At 35.8% G+C, this 19,187-nt stretch overlaps 2 protein-coding genes across 3 annotated transcripts; one reads left to right on the top strand and one right to left on the bottom strand.

Annotated features, from left to right (window-relative positions):
• Positions 1-1,856: 1,856 nt before the first annotated feature.
• Positions 1,857-9,953, top strand: LOC125877007 (uncharacterized). Of its 2 annotated transcripts, none has more exons than XM_049558310.1 (9): positions 1,857-2,069; positions 2,149-2,240; positions 2,367-2,438; positions 2,933-3,039; positions 3,354-3,409; positions 4,760-4,919; positions 7,055-7,135; positions 7,790-8,104; positions 8,796-9,953. In XM_049558310.1, the coding sequence occupies exons 1-9, from the start codon at positions 1,905-1,907 to the stop codon at positions 9,677-9,679; spliced, it is 1,932 nt and encodes a 643-aa protein (XP_049414267.1). In that variant the 5' UTR covers positions 1,857-1,904; the 3' UTR covers positions 9,680-9,953. The 2 variants fall into 2 exon arrangements, with proteins under 2 accessions (XP_049414267.1, XP_049414268.1); XM_049558311.1 differs by having other exon boundaries at positions 1,866-2,069; positions 7,805-8,104.
• A 359-nt stretch (positions 9,954-10,312) lies between these two features.
• Positions 10,313-17,440, bottom strand: LOC125877008 (zinc finger BED domain-containing protein RICESLEEPER 1-like). Its single transcript, XM_049558312.1, has 4 exons — positions 17,313-17,440; positions 15,605-15,667; positions 13,342-15,041; positions 10,313-10,649 (listed from the first exon to the last, which is right to left on the bottom strand). Exons 2-4 carry the CDS (start codon positions 15,651-15,653, stop codon positions 10,623-10,625), a joined length of 1,776 nt encoding a protein of 591 aa, XP_049414269.1. The 5' UTR covers positions 15,654-15,667; positions 17,313-17,440; the 3' UTR covers positions 10,313-10,622.
• Between the last annotated feature and the right edge of the window lie 1,747 nt (positions 17,441-19,187).

Here is a 19,187-nt window from a genome sequence, read left to right on the forward strand (position 1 = left end):
TTAGTACATTTGTACTAACACATACTTTGTCTACATTCTAATCAAATGTAGGGTTCGGAGATTTGAGTTCCAATCTTGAAGTTAGGTTTCTAAGGAGCAAAGGAGTTGAAGACTTGGTGAGTCCTCATAGCTTCGAGGACAAACCCACTATTTTCGTTATGTCGTTTATTTTCATGTTTTAGACTAATGTATAAGCTGTGACCCAAAGCTTTTATTCAGAGTTGAGTTAGATGGTTTTGAGACAAAAGTGTACTAAAGACTTCCGCTTGCTTTTATAAAAGACTTCGATTGTATGGATAAAATTTTTAAAATTTTCGTACTTTTCTATTATCTTATGTTATGATATGCTAAGGGTTTATATGAGACCCCTTCAGGGTCAAGTACGCCATGTTGCATCTAGGATGTACCCCTGAGTCGTGATAGGTGGGGTGTCGCGACAGTGCTTAGGGTGAAAGAGGCGGCGCCGATCGATGTGGGATGGCGCAACTGGTCGACGATGTGGGGTGGGGTGGGTGGCGTGACACTGTGCTTAGGGTGAGAGAGGTGTTCTGCTGCAAGCTAGGGCTGAGAGGGGTGGGTGGCGCGGCTAGGAGTGTCAAATGGGCGGGTTGGGTTGAAATAGAAATCGAGTTGGGTCTTGACCCGCCCAAGTTTACTTTGGGATCAAATGGGTTGGGATCAAATGAGTTGGGTTCAAATGGGCTAAAAAAGGGGTTTGGTCTTGACCAGCCCAATTTGACCCTATTAATCTCAATAATTTTAACATAGTGATATTTAACTTTTATAATCACAATTCGAATTTCAGCTCAAGATTTTTTAAAAAAAAGTAACAACTAGATAGATAAATCCTAAAAGATGTTAAATAGATAATAATTCATACCTTTAATATAGGAACATATCTTAGTAAAGAGTTTTAAAACAGGTTGAAATTGGAGATTTAATTGGGCTCAATTGAGAATTCTCTTAAAATGGGTTAGATTTGAATGAGTTGAGGTTGAACTCAATTTAACTTATCTTGAGCCCAACCCTTAAAATTCTAGACGAGTTGGGCAGGTTACCTATGTTTGGGTTCATTTTTGACACCCCTAGGCGCGACGGTACTTAGGGTTTTGAGAGAAATAGGAAAATAATTATCATTTCTCTTTTTTAAAAAAAGTGTTAATTGTTGGTATTTTTAAAAATAATTATCTCTATTAATATATCGACATCTTGAAGTTGGTTTTGTCAATTCAAATTATTAAAAATATTTAATAAATATCGACATCGTGAAGTCGATACTATTTAAATAAAATAATAATTTAAATAGGTCGGTCGATGTTTATTAATTTATTTCAATATGAACTGACATCTTGAGGTCGATTTTATTAATTAAGATAATATATATATATATATATATATGTGTGTGTGTGTGTGTGTGTGCGCGCGTGTGTGTGTGTGTGTGTGTGAGATGTTACATGTCCATAATTTGAATGATAAACCTATAAGAAAAGTAGAGTGTGGGTAGTGCTACAACGAAAAGGTAGATAAAAGATGAAATATGATTATTAAATATTAAATAAAATAAAAATGAAAAAGAAAAATTTAAGGTAATGATACAATCACACCAAATCAATCGGTACATAGAAATGAGTCTTTTTGTGGTTACCTAACGATGAATTTAATGTAAAAGTATAATTAATCAAATATAATTGGACAAAAAATATATAATGAGAAATATATTTAAATTATTTCTAGTTTTTTTTTTTTCATTATAAAATACTCTTTAAACAGCTCACATGCTTCACACAAAGCCAATTTTTTCAAAAAATAACTATGGCTGTATGTGTTCAATATTGATGAACTTCAAGGACTAGAACTCACATATATCCCCTTAAAACCCTTGTTCTAACTTCCCAACCTGTACAATGGAGTCTCTGTTAGGGTTTATCGAACCATCAGCTGACGAAACTGTGGAAGGCAACTCTCTAGCTCTCAAATTGGTGCCATGGATAAGCTGGGATGAATGGAACACTATTCGAGATTCCCTTTTCTCTTCTTCTCCTCTATCTGTTGCTTTTGCTCTTCAAAGGGTAACGTCCAAAACAAAACCTTTTTTTTTTCTTCCTTCCGATAAAACTGAATGGATACTTTTTATTTTTTGGGTATTAGATATCGACCTGGAGGAGCAGAGGATGCATTCCTGTCGCAGTGGATGTTACGGCTTCAATTATAGAAATTCAACAGAAAGATCCTTTTTTCAGGTGATCCTTTATTGATTTTTTTGTTTGTAGATATTCAATTATTTATTAATTTGCTATGTTGAGCTATCATTTATGTTTTTCGCTTGGATTTCTTACAGTGAACCTTTTTCTTGCTACTTTTTGCAGGAAGGACCTAGGTGGAAATGCTCTGCAGTCAGAAGAAATGCTTTCAATGCTATATTGTATGGCAATTATGAGGTACATTTGTTACTACCTTTTTTTTTGTTTCAAAATCTCCCTCCATTTGTATGGCTTATGATAATGACTTTTTTTCCACTTAAGTTGTATTACTTGTGTTAATACAACTGCACCATCAATAAGTTGTGATGTTATTTCCACTATAATATCTTCTATTTTTTTCATTCCATATAGTAGAAAAAAGACACAATTTGCGATGTTTTCTGCAGCTTCCTTGTTGCTGCAGATCTTCGCATGTGATGCTTCTCCCAAAGTCCTTGGTAGTGTTATTTTAATTAATGTGAAAACACAATTGGATGAACACTGAGACTGTTACTGTGGTTGAGATTCCCTTCTTTGAGCTTCAGTTTATTCATTTTCAACATTCATCTTTTCCCTCTTTATCTGTGAGGTACTGTGATTTAAATGGTTGAACTTTAGGATAGCAGCCGTGTGCGGATGTGTTTGTATTTTTAGCAAACAAATTCAGCATAACAATGGTAACTACTTTTCAGGCTTGTAAATGGTGTTGTTGAGAAGACCCGAAAGAAGGCCGAAATTTCGATTGCTGAGGCAGCAAATGCTATTGGCATTCCACGTATGCTGATTGATGTTCGCCATGGTGAGTGTTTATGCATATTTGCTACTTTGATATGAAGTTATTGATCGTTTAATATAAGTCAGCTATACATAGTATTGACCAGAGTAAATTTCTGTTACAGCTTTTGTGATATAGTGACCAAATAAGATAGCTATCAAGATGTTGCTTTATGTTCTGTATCTGGTGTAGGCTTAAAGAAACTGAGAAGCTTATACGATATGTTGCTTGATCTTTGCATCAGTTAGCAATGTTTGTTTTGTTGTGACTTATGATTTTCTAACTAATTCTAATGTGAAAAAGCTGATTTCTTAACATTGGTTAATATTTCCTTGTAGAGGGCTCTCATCGTGATCTTCCTTCACTGCAGTTGGTCCGTCTTGCCTCTACCAAGGTCAATGTCTTCCTTAGTCTCTATAATTTTTTGCTTAATATGTACATCTCTTAAATTTCACTTACAGTTGAAAGCTTGAAGCTGCGACTCCTCCTTAAGTTCCATTCCTTTTTAAGATTAATGGTCGTATTCATAATGGATTTTCTGTTATCAATACTAAGATGTATTGTGGTTTATAATGGTAAAACTAATTGGAGGAGGTACAAATTTATATTTGGTTAGAAATAAAGCCTAGAAAACCCTTCGAGGTGGCCCAGTGGTTTGAGCTTGGGACTTCCATGTTGGAGGTCTCAAGTTCGAAACCCCTTGCCAGCGAAAGCAAGGGGTTTGCCTTCTGGGTCGAGCTCGTCGCACCAGGCTTGCCTAGTGCGGATTACCTCTCCTATGTGGTTTGCGAGCTATTGCATAGGAGCGGGGGTTTTACCTTATGCGCACCCAAAGGGTAGCTGCTGGGAGTTTCTCTTGTCATAAAAAATAAAAAAAATAAAAAAGAAAGAAAGAAAGCCTAGAAATGTCCCTGCCAGGTGATAACATGCATGTGGCATATCTTCTGCTTCAGCAATAGATTTTTCTCATTCTCTAGTTATCAAAAGATGATTGATTTCTGGGAACTGTATATAGATGTGTCTACGAGGCATCCATCCAGAAAAGAAAAAGAGATGTAGCTGTGAGGCTTGTGCCATTCTTGATGCTCCCTTTTCAGCCTGAGCTATACTGAATAAACATACTTCAAACCCTTGTAGAATTGTGTTGCATTGGAGATCCTCTTGAATAGTGCCAATTTCCATTTAATGTTGTGACTTTTGTAGGATCTACGGATTATGCTACAATCTTTTTGGATCACTGAAAGGCCTCTAGCAACCAATTATCAATCATGATTCTTACAACCTTTATACATTAACATTGAATGAATTCAGCTAGATGAAAATCTGTCTAACAAAAATAAGTAATAAATCAAAGGAAGGAAATGAAGACTAGTGATAATACGCAATCAAATTAGGATCAGACTGACGAAAAGGACTAATTCATAATTTTACCGTCCTTCTGAGTAATTATAAATCCCATTTTAATTTTCCCCATATTTTTCTATGGGCTCATTTTTTGTCCATATGGTTGAACATATAGTCCAAATCACTTTTCACAGGTGAATTTGATGAGCATTGTGTGTCCCCCAGGTCCGTGAATAGGCCTAATGTTTTCTGATTCACGTGCTGCTAATTAGAAAAGACCTTGTGTATTGCTCAAAAGATGTTATTAAATGTATAATCTTCTTGTCATGCTCATATATATGTAAGAGTGAAAAAATAGAAAGTTTCAGCTGGATTATGTCTTAAATGATAATAATTTCAGGCGCTTGACTGGTTGAAATCATATTATTGGGAACCTCAAAAGAATGTGATTCGAAGGGATTCAACTGCCAACCTGAGGAAAGAAATTAAACATAAACTGCTAGAGATGGCTTTCTGCTTGAAAGTGAAGCAGACTAACAGTTCACATACTTCGGGAAAACGTGAGTGAATTTTCCTTATTCCTATTGCATTGTGGTGGTTTTGCCAACTGATGTTACTCATTAATCAGTTTTCTTGCATCTGATTGCTAATCTGCTTGATTTCTATTACATTGTAGTGTTTTCTTAGCACCCGTAGGTATGACCAATAAATTATGCTCGGTGCAAAAATTCCATGTATGATGCAGCATTGCAGCTAATTCAAAGAATTAAGTTGTCATAAATCGTGTTGACTTTAAATTTATGGGATTTGAGCTTTGGTCCTTTTTACTTGAAAAGACTATGGGTAGACAATGTAAGACATTATGTTTGCTAAGAAGCTGAGATGGTTGACTCTCTCAAATAGATAACTGAATTTTATGAACTTTTCTTAGCTATGCAGGGGTGTATACTGTGAACACCTAATTTTTGAACTATTTTAATTTCTCCTCAAGTTGACAATTTTTAGCTTAATTTTTGTTTATTTCAATCCCTAGATCTTTTGGTTTTGCCCATGACCTTTGGCATGCCTATTTATGGTGGTGCTTGTCTTGACCGACCTCATAGACCCATGTATTAGTCTCACAGTGTGATTGTGAGGTGCTCAACAAATGTGGGTACACGTGTGGGAAACTGCTCATAGCTTGGTAGTTATGACAATCTTGAGCAGTGTAGGCGGCCAAACCATGGACTTTCTCTCGAAGTGATTGGAAATCTGATCTCATCCCTTTAATTGTTGCTCATAGGTGGTGACTATCTCTCTTATGTGTTGATCACAAGCCAAAACTAACTCCCGTTGTTCTCGTAACCTCCCCCTCTCACGCATGCATTAATCCTACAATGCACAAAAAAAGAAAGAAAAATCTTTTTGGTATTTTGTGAATGAGGGATGCAGTTAAAATGCACCAAAATTGGGAAATCAATTAAAATAAACCAAAATTTAGCTAAAAAATTTCAACTTCAGGAGAAATTAAAATAGGGCAACATATACTGCAAACTTCTGTTGTACAGGGTTGTTTTCTTATACCAAATTAAGTCGTAGATTGATTACCTGAAGTCAGTTTCTTTTTCCAAGTACCATGCACCTTCTACTTTTCTTACTTTATTGACCTACATTTGTGTTGAGCCTCTGTCACTTTGATCCAAATACACGATATTTTTGTGGCAACATGGAGACTAACTGGTAAGTAATTGTATGCTCCATGATAAGTTTGTTGTTTACATTCTGTTCTCTCTTACTAAATCTCATCAAATGTGAATTATTTCATAACCCAAGGAGAAGAATAGGACTCTTTACCATTATCATAACCTCTCGATGGGAAATGGAACTTAGATCTCGATGTGACTGTATTGTGTACAAAAGAAGTCATGGAAGCTCTTGGACGCTCTTTCCCACGATTGGCGTCGTTTGAATTAAATTTCTCATGGATTATTGAACCACATGATGACTCTGATGATCGATGAAGTGGGATGAGAACCATGAGCAAGAAATCACTTGGTGTTTTGTTTCGCTGGGATTTGAACATAAGACCTCATGACCTTCATCCCACTTCATTGACCACTAGCGCAGAAAGTTACCCTGGTAAAGACCATGTTATTATAGTAACTAATATTTAATTCTTATCTTCTGTTGTCTAGGAACATTTGAGTGACAATGCATGTCTATTTTATCATGTCAGCAAAGTTGACAGGAATGTCAACCTCCAGAAGTAAATTAGTGTGAAGTTCAAAAATATTTCATAAAAAAAACCATGTCTATTGCATCAAGTTGTCAAAGTTGACAGTAAGTAATGTCAGCCACTAGATGTAAATTTATGTGAAGTTCAAAAATAGGTTTGAAGGCTAATTTTATGGGTGGCTTATCAAGGGAAAGCTGCATTTCATAATATCCATCCTTTCAAGAAGGTGATGATCTTATCAGTACATGACAACCAGACGATATAATTGCAGAACAAGTATAAAGAAAGGGAGTGAGAAGTATTCTCTGTACGAAATTGATTGACATTATGACATTCCATATCACCTCTTACTGGGATTATTATTTTTTTTTTTAATCCAATTCTTAAAAAATAACTAATGCAAATTTTCTGGCTTTCTTCTCTGTCATACATTTACTATTTTTCTGGGTTTTTTTCAACAATTTTTGTTCGCTTATACAGGAATGAGACTTGGGCAACTTTGTGCTAGAAACAAGTTTCTCCCTTTCATTTCTGGGAATCTACCACATTCTAAAACTTCTGGTAATTCTATTCAGCCTCAGATCTGTAACCTCATGGTTCATTGGCAGTGTTCCTGCATCTACTTTATGAGCTTCTTTTGACCATCTTCTGCACATGAAAGTATTGTCACTTTACACTGATTTGCTATATCCACCTTAATGACCTGCAACAATTTATTGAAAAATGAGCATTAAAACATTATGACTATTAAAGCATCAGTACAAAATCAAATTTATGCACCGATAATATTAGCATGTTAGTTCATTTATAAAAAGGAAAAAACATTAGCATGTTAGTTCAATGAAAGATAGAGTGAGATGAAGTAGTGTATCCTTTGAGATTTACAAGTGTTCACACGGCAGATTTCAGGGCTGTTCGGTCATCAGCCGCCACCATTTGGGATTTTGTCAACATTTCATAAACTGTTGAATTCAGCATCTTTTCTATTTGTTTATATTCTTATAATTCTGTCTGGAGTCTAAATCTGACATTGACATTGACATAGTAATTAGGGTATAGAGTTACTTTCTGTGAAGTCGTGTATGATTTCTTAATTCATGAAGGTGGTTCATACTGGATTTTTGCTTTTTGAAGGGTATATATTGTCTGTGACACTGTTCCAAAGTGCTTTACTATCAGCATATCTGGAATGCTGAATGTCCTGAGTTTTTCCAGAACAATTTGTCTCAGGTTCTAAGAAACAGATTACTAGAGCTATGAAGGCCATTCTTCGATTATATACTTCCTCATCTTCAGAAGTGGCATCTGTGCTTTTGGAACTTATGCTGCAGACAGTAGATTCCTCAAATTTTCCAGGGGACTCAGAGAATGCCCCCACAATCCATGAAACTATTGACATGCACAGTGCATATGATGACTGGAAACCAATCCTGAAGAAATTGTCAAACAGAGAACCGGATTTGCTTCTGACTCTTCTCAGGGCAGCTCTAGACAAGATTGAGACTATGGGAGCCTCAAAGCATCAGCTTGGTAAGTGATGTATTCTAGCATTCCTTTACTTGGATGATTTCTTGTGCTTGGTATTGTCGGGGTATCATGAATGCCTCTGTTGAAGATAACACTTATACTATATGAGACTGGAAACACGCAGATAGCTATTGATCCTGTTCTTATGAGCAACTGGTTAATTTGGGACATTGCTAAATAGCTACTGGGAGCTATATAAGAATTTGTGCCATGGATGCTGAAACTTTGAACTGTTCGTTAGTGTTTTATTGAGCAGAGTGCTGAATCGTATCCTTGTTTGTGGGGGTTTCTTGGTTTCACCGATGTGGGAATGCAGCTTGCGGATTATTATTTGTCACATACTATTTTGCTAGCTATTGTGTAATGATATTATTGTCATATTACAGTATTTGTTATGTCCAGTTCATCTAACAAGGGAAGGCACAAAAACATGAAAAAAATTTGTCTAGCTTTACTTACTGGGAGAATTTGCTTAGTCTACAGTAGTGTAAACTGCTCTTTCAAATCCTGCTGTTTTCGTTTTACATGTGTTTCATTCTTAACTTTTTTTCCCAATCCACATCTGTATTTGTGTGCTATCTTTTTATTATGTTTCTCTCAGTTATATGATTTTCATTTGCTTCATGTAGTCGAATGGGTTTTAGCTTAATTTCCTGTTCATCATTGACTCATTTCTTTTACGGATTATTGTCAGGTGCAAATGCCCTCTCAGGAAATGCAAATGAATCTCTTTTGATTGGACAATTATCTTACCTGTGTGAACAAATAGTTGCAAACCTGAAGACACTAAAGCCTCTTAACAATAATGATCTTGCTGCTGATGGGGAAGACTCTTCAAGAAAATTTAGTCTTCCAGAGGCAACGCTACAAGAACTACTACATAAATGTTTATTCTTGTCCTCTAACAACAACAATCAGCTGATGAAATCCGCTCTTGTCATTGCTCAGATGATTGGAAGGAACTCTTTCATCTATAAGTTAAATAAGCTCTGTTCACTGAGTGTATTTGATTCAGAGATTATTCACTCAGATCCTTCTACCAATAATTCAGAAAGCTTCCTACTGTCCAGGGAAGAAGATTCTCTTCTCAAAGCTGCTCAGAAGCTTGAACTAATTATGCGTCGAGTTGTAAAGGGCAATAACATGAACACAACAGATACCGGGAGCAAATGGGTAGTTGCAAAAACATGGAAAGCATGCCCCATTGGTATGCTGCCTCATGTATTTGGTTCTACTGGCCGTCTTCCAATTCTTGATTTTGTTGATGATTCAGCAGAAGTTGCAAAATCATCAGACAATGAAATCCCAGAAACCAATAAATGTGGATGCAAGCGGGAGGCTGCTTCTGCGATTGAATGCTTGGATGATCCTAATACAAAGAAAATGAGGAAGACAGAGAAGACTGGTGATAATCAGTACACGGAGCATATGGAGATTGAAAATGGCCATAACGATGTGCCTTTGGAAGGTTCAAAAGGCCACCTGATGATTGATGGAGTGTGGAAGAAGGTTTCAATGGAGGAGCTGCGTGATATTGCAGCAGCTGTGAAGATTTTTGATTTAACCAAAGCCTTGTGAGATGCCTTTTGCATGGGATGGGGGGTGGGGTGGATTCTTAGAGAGCAAAATGAAAAGGGTTCTGCTTCTGTTGTAAATCTGCCACCGGTTTTGTAGCTTGTAATTTTCAAGTATCTAAATTTATCTTTTTTACCTGCTTAACGATGCTGTTGGATTTTGTATTTACTAATACAATTTTAGTTATGCTACAATTTACATATTGTTTTATACTAAAGATTAGTAGCATTACGTGTATTACATACATCATATAAATGACGCAATGTGCTTTTATTTACTTTCTATAGTTACAATTGGTTCGAAATAAATTCACTCTGGAAGAGGTCTGATTTTTCATTCTTTTTTATCCCATAACAATAATAACATATCCCGTGACATCCCACAAAGTGGGGTCTAAAGTAATAAAATCAAATTTTCGTTGGATTTATGGCTAAGTGATTTAATATGAGCCAACGCCCCATGGTATTGCTAGAACAAAAAGGCTCAATGCTTATTTCAACAAACAGCTCAGGTGGATAGATCTTCTTATAAATCACTTTTGCATGACAAACTCAAAAGGGCTATTTTTGCCCATAGCAATGAGTGAGCAATTCCAGTCATGAAGATCCAACAGAAGTTTAAGATAAAACAACATTAGCATAATTCAGATACCAGAGGAAGATAAGTTCATATTCATCCTTTAGATTATCGGATATTCTCCCTATGAACACTATTGACTTCACTCAACGTTTGAAGAAACAAAGATTCTATGCCTATCTAAATATCCGGCCAAAAGAAGTAGCTACAATAATATACAACGAGTAGCTAGCATGATCACAGTAGATTAGGTAGATTTCTACTATATATGTGTATGTACATCCCATAAAAGATTCTGGCTAGTTGGTGATCCTGATCATGTCTTCTAGAAATCTCAAACTTCCAGCAAAAAAAAAGTGAACTCTCAAAATCAATTATTCTGCACCTCAGCTTTCATCTGCATGATAGCCAGAGTTGAGTCAGTACAATATCCATGAGAGTGAATTGCAGAGGAAAAAGAAAGAGATGTCAGAAAATGCCAGACTTTAGAATTAAAACCATCAACCAGCAGATTGTGCAACAATTAGAAGAATGATGCTATGATAATTGAATACAAGTTTTACTTTTAACTATATGATGCTTGCGGTGGGAAAAGAAAACGCACATCAGGACTGGGAGGTGGAAGCTTTATAATACAACATATAAGGTTATTCAGAATACTAAATATGGCCCATGCTCAGTTTTGGGGTAAATATAAAATGCCTCGTGGTTCTTCACGAAAGAAGAAAAATAGAAGGTTAAATTCAGCAGATAAAAAGGATTTCAACAAAACCACCTCATGTGATGTTGTAAGGAACTATTGGGCATCATGACTTCTTTTGCAATGCAAAATGAAGAGGACGTTTTTCATTTGGAGAAGAAAAGGGCTGAATGTAATAAGCAGAAAGTGAATTTTTCTGTCCTTCAGCATGAAAATTTACATGCAAGAAAATTTAGAAGTCAGCCTGATCCTCAACAGAACTCCATAAACGCAAGCGCAAAGCTATACTCTCTGCTCTAACCACGCTGGTCTTTGAGGATAGAGTTTGCCATTGCCGAATTTAACTCCACATCTTCAATATGTTTCTGATCTCTACCATCTAAGGCTGTTTATTGTATCGACTGAACAAGAAATAGCTAGGATTTAGAACCAGCTCAGTTCCTTATTCAGCAAAAACAGTGCACAATTGTAGATCTCTCCATCTTCAACCAACACCGAGCTTGATAACTTGTCCTTGTCATTCACAATGTTTTTATACTCTATGTATCTACCGGGCTAAGATTGATGTCTATGTACATGGAAGAGATATCTAAAATGATGGAAAAAATCTAAGTACCACAGGTGGATAGCTATTCATCCACACTTGTCACCTAAATCCTCTTCTTCCTCTTCAAGCGTGAATAAATGCTGTAAACAACTAGCAGTCAAGAAGTAGGAGCATCCACCTCCGGTGACCCCTGCAACATGCAATCAACTTCTGCCTTTGATGTGAAGCAGTAAGGCAGAAGGGCATCCCCCGGGTTTGACACTTAAACTCTTCCACATCCACATGCTATTTCAGCCATTGGAGTCACTTGAAAGCCAGAATAATCAACCAAACAACCATTGAGCTTTTTCACTTTCAAGTTTCTATTTTGACCAATGAAATATTGTCTCTTTGCCTGCTCTAGGTGATTGCATGTTCAGTTCAACAATAAACTTGGCAAGGCCACCGCCACTCTGTACAACTTATTGGATACTCCTGGTCTGTAGCCTAAGAGCAGCTCTTTTCACTCACTTCCAGTCACCTAACAAGTAACAGTTAATCTTTGTCCTCAAAACTCTGTATGTATTAGTCATTGCTATGTGAATATCACAACAGTTTTTGCTTATGTTCTGTATCAAATGAAAGGATGATTGATGGAATTTAATACCAAACTGTAAGCTGCTAAGCCTGAATGAGAGGAAGATAGAAAGGGGTTAACACTAAGTTTGGACCAGTTCAAATAACAAACCTTCGAACCCTACAAGTCTAGTCCTTAATTCGGCCTACTAATAAGAGAGAATACTATGAGAAGAGCACGACCCAGCTAGGAAGATTGAAGCTCACTATCAAGCAACCATCCTAACCCTATCTAGCACAAGGAACAGGAGCACGAGCAGCATCTTAACCCACCATTTCAAAGACCAAATGCACACCACATGACAGAGATACCTATACTGTTCTCATGCCATCACAAGTCTCATCAACGTCAACTATCAGTCTATCGCGAGTCGAAGAATTGATTACCTATACACCTGTTATCTCCGTTAAGGGTCAACCCATAAATGCAGCTATAAAAAATTGTTAGACTTACCAAAAGCAACCACCCTATAGCTACAAAAACCATATAGAGGACCCAGACACATAATTGATATGAACATCAGGGTCTAATCCTCTGGCTCATCTAGACTTTATTCAATCATATTGTCTTTTGCTCATCCACAGTGCTTTGGAGTTAATTTTCCCCACAAGGATTGAGGACCACCGGACCGCAAGCAGGTGGGAGCTAATTGGGCATGGTTATCAAAATCTGTTGTCCCTTTTTGAGTCAAAAAAGAAGCAGCAAGAGATCTGAGTTCACAATGACTAAGCTCATCACTAGTCAACATCATCAGTCAACTCTGAAGGAAGAGAGACAGACCCTCAAAGGGCTTCTCATAGATCATCAGCCCACTTTTCCTGTCAGCAACTAGGAGTCTAGGACCGAGTTGGATCATCATTATACGTACCAAAGTTCAAAAGTGTTAAGCTGATTCAACATTTTCTCTTTCACCTATTACTTGGTTGCAATTTGAGAAAATGGTTTCCTTCTTTTTCTTTAACAAAAAATATGATATAATACCATAATGGCCCTACTGGTAACTACACAAAGTTCTAGTCTCAATCCACTGACTTGCACAACAACTTAAAGAAGAAAACCCACATTTTAAAGTGAGCTAGAAGTCTACATGTAGCACAAAAGAGAATAGGTTAGATATACATATCTGCTTAATAATTAAGTCATTTGTATCCACTTCTAGCACTCAATTACCAAGAATTAAATAATGGAAGAAACGAATGTCACAGAACAGAAGAATCAGTGATTACCGCATTGCGACGCTGTTTATCAAACCAGCTTTTAGTAGACATCAAGGCGTTCACTAAATCTGGCTCCACGGATGTCATATCTCTATCAGGTTCACGCAAATCAGTGTAATAAGAATCATAGCCTGTAACAAGAGACAATTGTATTGACAAAAGATCACGAGCCAACTTTGATAGGACAGGATATCGGGGACTTGCAGCTTTCCACCAACTCAGCACATCAAAGTTCTTGGTCCAAGGCACAATAGGTTCTTCCAGATAGCAATCAAGTTCTGACTTTGGTGGCTGACTAGTTGTTTGGATGAATTTGCTAAACTCATCTGAACAGTCAAATCCAAAACTAGGATCATTAACAACTTCCATTGGCTCAAGGAGATCTTCACTCGTACCAAATTCATCAGAAATGAGATCTTCACCCGTATCAGAATCTGAATCGCTCATAGGATACTCCATTGAGGACCTGTGCACCACATAGTCATCGAAAAGCCTTTGGATGGCCTCCAAAATAGATGATAGCGGTAAAAGATCATTACGTTCATACTTCAAGAAACAGAACTCTAAGTACTTCACTTTGTAGCGTGGATCCATAATAGTAGTTAGAGCCAACACCAAATACATATGTGTCCAATACTTGCCAAACTTTTTCAGCATAATATTGGCTAAATTTCTAGCAAATTCATCTGAACTCACAGAATCTTTCATCAGATTAAATCGAAGCTTATTAAGATTGTGGAAGTAAAGGCCTGCACTGGGTCGTCTTTCCATAAATAACACTTCTGCTGCAGTATAGACATGTCCTACAAGTTTACATACTCCCTTAACTTTTTCCCACTCTTGGGGAGAAGGTATATCAAAATCCTTATAATCATCTTTTTTCAAGTATTCTCCTTTGGCCTCTAATTCCAATGCTTCCTGTAGTTTATGAAATGTCACATTCCACACTGGTAGTGATTTGCCCCAAAATACTATGAGACGAATGTCACTGATTATATCCTCTATCATCCCAAATGCTTTTTTCACCATTGAACTAAAAATGTCTGCATTACAAGATACACGAAAAAATTGTCCATCTAGCTGGAGTCTTTTCTTTTCAAGAAGTGTACTTTTAATGACATCAACAATCTCATCAAAGTCCAGATAACTATGCACAGTGACAGCACATATTTTATCTTCAATACCAAAATCTGAAAGACACTGAATCGTCTCACCAACATAATCTCCATACGCATCAAGAGACCTAAAACTAACAACCCAACTTCTTAGCTTCCAGTCTTCGTCAATGAAATGAACTCTTAAGCAAATGAAATCAGAAAAAGATCCTCCAAAATCTGAGGTAGAGCAGTAGCCAAAGTCATTGAATTTGTTATATTTTAGCCTCTCAACTGAGAGGCTAACTCGTCCATTCAAGCTTCTCAAAATTTCTTTAACTTTTGCTTTCTCTTCATCATACAATTTCAAGCAATACCGTGAGAGAATGGCAGATGAAGGACGAAATTTAGGATTAAGATAACTTATTAATTGTTTGAAGTACCTATCTTCTACCGACTTTGGAGGTGTACCGGATTGACAGAAAAACTTTGCCAAACCACGATAAGCTGTTTCTTCAAAGATAACCTGCTCCTCCCCAATATTAGTACTGCTCTCATCCCTAAGATTTGCATTTCTTGGTCCACATTCATGACTTTTCCCCTTCCTTGATACATCTGGAAAGCAAAATAAAGAACCACTTTACAGGCTATTTGGTTGGAGAGATAATGAAAAATAATGCAAGCATAACGTTCCATATAAAATAATAGTATTTGGGTGGCAAATTAGGAAAATAATCTGAATAACTTATGCAGTTTTTGGTTGACTGTATAAGAAAAAAAACAATCGCCGCATAACTAATCTAATGGCTGACGATATTAAATAATAGTCGCATCAAGTTATGCGAATTGTTATATTAATTTATACAAGATAGAATGTGAAAAATAAACTTGTTAGCAATACAAAGATAAAAGTATTTAAAGACAAAAGTGTACTTAAAGTAAGTAATCCCAACATTATATTCCATGTATTACTATTCACCACATAATAACTCCTAGACTATTCACTGAATAATAATCACTTCTAGTTTTATTCACAGCAAAAAAAATCTTGGATTATTTATTCACATAACTACTATGCGCACCAAATGACATGTTAATGTGTAGCAACACTTACATTATGAGAGTGGGAGATATGACAGTGGAATACAAGTAAATCAAGCAAACGAGAAGAAGAATACCAGATCCAGGAAAGAAGTCATGGAGTGTTTTCCGCTTTCCGTTAGTCATTTCAAGTTCATAAACTGCACTTGAGATTAATCAAATTAGAAGGTTGAAGCATACAAGATATCACATTTCATATGTGGGTACAGTATCAAAATTTGCTCAAATTGAAGGTTCTTTTCTTCAACTTTCTTCTATTTCAGACAGTTTCTCTGTGGGATTTTATCCAAAGAACAAATATATTGCATGAAATGTGACATGATATGAGTACCGAACTCCATTATGGATTTGACATGGGCATGGTCAATTTTTAAGACTATTTTGGAAAAACTATATGAAGTACCACTACTTGTGTTCATCCATTTTTAGGTGAGTGCGCTTAAGAAGATGAAGAGTCAATCCCTCGATAAAACACTACTTTTGTGTGATTTATTAAGTTTAAAAGATTGTACCACACACCAGTCTGAATGAAGTAATTAAATTCCATTGACTATAACATACACATTCTTAAGTTAAAAATGTCCAAAGGTGAAGATGGAAGTATGGGATCCACAACAAAGGTCACTTGAAAGTGGTGGCTAATGATCCTGTATCAATTCCTTCTACTGTTTATCTATCCATAAAAAATCATGTAACACATTTTATTTTTTGAAGAGTCAAGTTGAGTAATCATCATTTAAAACACCAGTAATCACTTATTAATTTAAAACAGAAATTCATTTATTCTGAAGTTACACCTAAATTGTATAAGCTTCAGTAATATCAATTAGCTACGCCTTATCAATATCCTTCAATTTGGAGTCTCACATCGGTGGGACAAGGACTTCTCGGTCTCCTTATTTGGTCTTGGGTAATCTTCCCCTCATGAGCTAGATTTTGGGGTTGAGTTAAGCCCATAACCCATTCTTTACCATGATATCATAGTTATACTCATCCCAATTCATTATTTCCAATGTTGGCTCCCCGGGGTTGTTGGAGTCCCACATTTGTGAGACAAGGTTTAAATGATCTTGGACAATAGCTAGCTTTTGGAGTTGACTTAGATCCAACATCTATTTTTTTATCAACCTACCACAACTCTTCTTTATACATCTTGATACCAACTAGTTATTTGCTAATATTATTATTTTATAATAGTAGTATCCATGCGAGCTTGCATGCAACTCAATTAATTCCACAAGATATATACATGTCACCTCCCACCAGTAACAAGATAACTCTGTCTACCAAGGCTAGAACAGACGGGAAGAAATCACCAAGTGTTTTGTCTATGCTGGAAATTGAACCTGATAGACCTCATGGTGCTTAACCCACCTCTCTCCGGTGCAGTTATTTGCTAATCTCGGTTAAAACTTTCACATTAAATTGAAAATAGAAACACACAAATTATACTAATCAGATGTGGGTTTAACTCAACAACAAAAAACAAGTAGAAACACAAATCACCGAAGAAGTCACTTCTCCTTTTTTTTTCGTTTTTTGTTTTTGTTTTTGTTTTTACGATTGAACAAGCTTGAGAGTTCAAATGCTAATCAAAATCCAAATGATGATTTAGAGTAACGTAAATTTATCAACTATGTTCTCACTCCCCAATGGAAAAATACTACTCCAACCCAAATTTACCCCTTTTTAAGTGTAGAACCCTAGGAGATAGGAGAACAGCAGCAACAAGTTCATATAAACAAACGAGATGGAGATTTATTACAAAGAACAGAGATGACTTACCTGCTTTTATGGAGAAAGAGAGCTTTGTCAATGCAGAGTTATGGTGTCTCCACTCATATTCATGCGTCCATTTTCGCCCGGGAAAATATGAAGAGCCGCCACCCAATTATAAAAGAAAAATAGCTGACACACCAAACATATGTTTCTTTCTTTCTTTTGATTTTTCGGTTGGATTGCGAGAGTAGTGCCTAAGATTTGATCTTGGGATCTAAGTTGAGTTTTGAATCCCTCAACCACTTAATCAACTTCTAATCTTATATTTATGAGGTTCAAAATCAATATATGGACATAAAAAGTTTTAAAAGTATCTTAAATATACAATATATTTTTTGCCAAGTGCCAAGTGGGTTCGGGTGAACCCCTCGGCGACATATAGGTCCGCCCCTGATTTGGAGTGCACATTAAAGCTCCAATTTAATTTGAATAGTTCACTGCATGATCTATCGAGGTGTGTAAACCCTAGAACTCTAGTTAAGACTGAAGCAATTTATCATTGTACCACAACTCATGTTGGTTAAGCATATACATATCTTCTATTTACTCAGAATAGTGAGAAATTACAAAAATTATAAAGCTAGAGTTTGGATTTGGAAAAAAAATCAGAAATATATAATTAACTAATTTACATGGTAAAAGAATAGTTTAAAACTTACCTTACAAATCTTTAGTCAAAACACAATTCGGTATTGAACTTTATATATTTAATATACAATAACATACATAATTTTCATATTTTAAGTTTTTACAAAAACGTTTTTAAACCTGATATACAGTATTATACCCTAAATATACAATATTATACAAAACTCTAAGAGATATTTATCTATACTACCTTAAAAACATGAACTATCAGACTTGAATGTTGAATTACTATAATACCCCCAATTAAAAATACTCAATTTAATTTATTTATTAAGAGAAAATGGTCAAAAGCCCCCCTAATCTATATCCAGATTTTCAACTACACATTTTAACTTTCCGAAAGTCCTACCACCCTGGACTATTTATAACTATAATAATTAACTCCCTAAAGGCTTAGTTGGCAATGTGAGTGTATTTCACTCTCTTTGAGAGAGTGAACATCAAAAACTATTACTAAAACTTTATTTTTAATATCTTTTTTCAACAAATATATGTATTTTTAATTATTTATCTTTCTTATTTATTTTCTTTCTTCTCCATAGCAATATAAAACAAATATTTCCATCATTCCCCACCCCTAAACAGGTGCTGCCACCGCCATAGTCGTTGCTGCCACCACCATTTTTACCGAACTCTTTATTGTTGATTCAAAACAAATTTTCAAACTGATGTAATACTCTTGCAAAATCATTCAACCCAAATAAATTGTAGATATATTTACATATATTTATATCATCCCAAAAGATTTTGGATCAAATTTGAGAAAAATGATAAAGATGGAGGTGGAGGTGATGGCAACGATTTCTCATACGACAATGGTGAAAAGGATGGAGGCCCGACGAATTCACCCTGTGAGGAAGATAAAAAAAAATAAAAAAAGACCCACAATTATTCCCTAATATTTTCTCCAAATCAAGCTTTCACAAAAAAAAAAAATTAGGGCTGCAAAAAGATTGAAGAAGAAGGAGAGAAAGCTTTTTTAAAAAAGTTTAATTGGTGAAACACACGTGTCAAGCGCGTGTGCCTCACCACAAGGCAGATGGCTGGTTATCACGTTTTAAGGGGGTATTTAATCCATTTTAAAATAGTTTTGGGGCAATAGGACCCCTGTGAAGTATAAATGTGTAGTTGAAAATCTGAATATAGATTGGGGGGTATTTGACCATTTTCTCATTTATTAATTTAATTAATTTTATTATATTGAAAATAGATACCTTTTTAAATCAAATGGAA

The sequence above is a fragment of the Solanum stenotomum genome, chromosome 9 (assembly GCF_019186545.1).
Source record: "Solanum stenotomum isolate F172 chromosome 9, ASM1918654v1, whole genome shotgun sequence".
Taxonomy (NCBI): Eukaryota; Viridiplantae; Streptophyta; class Magnoliopsida; order Solanales; family Solanaceae; genus Solanum; species Solanum stenotomum.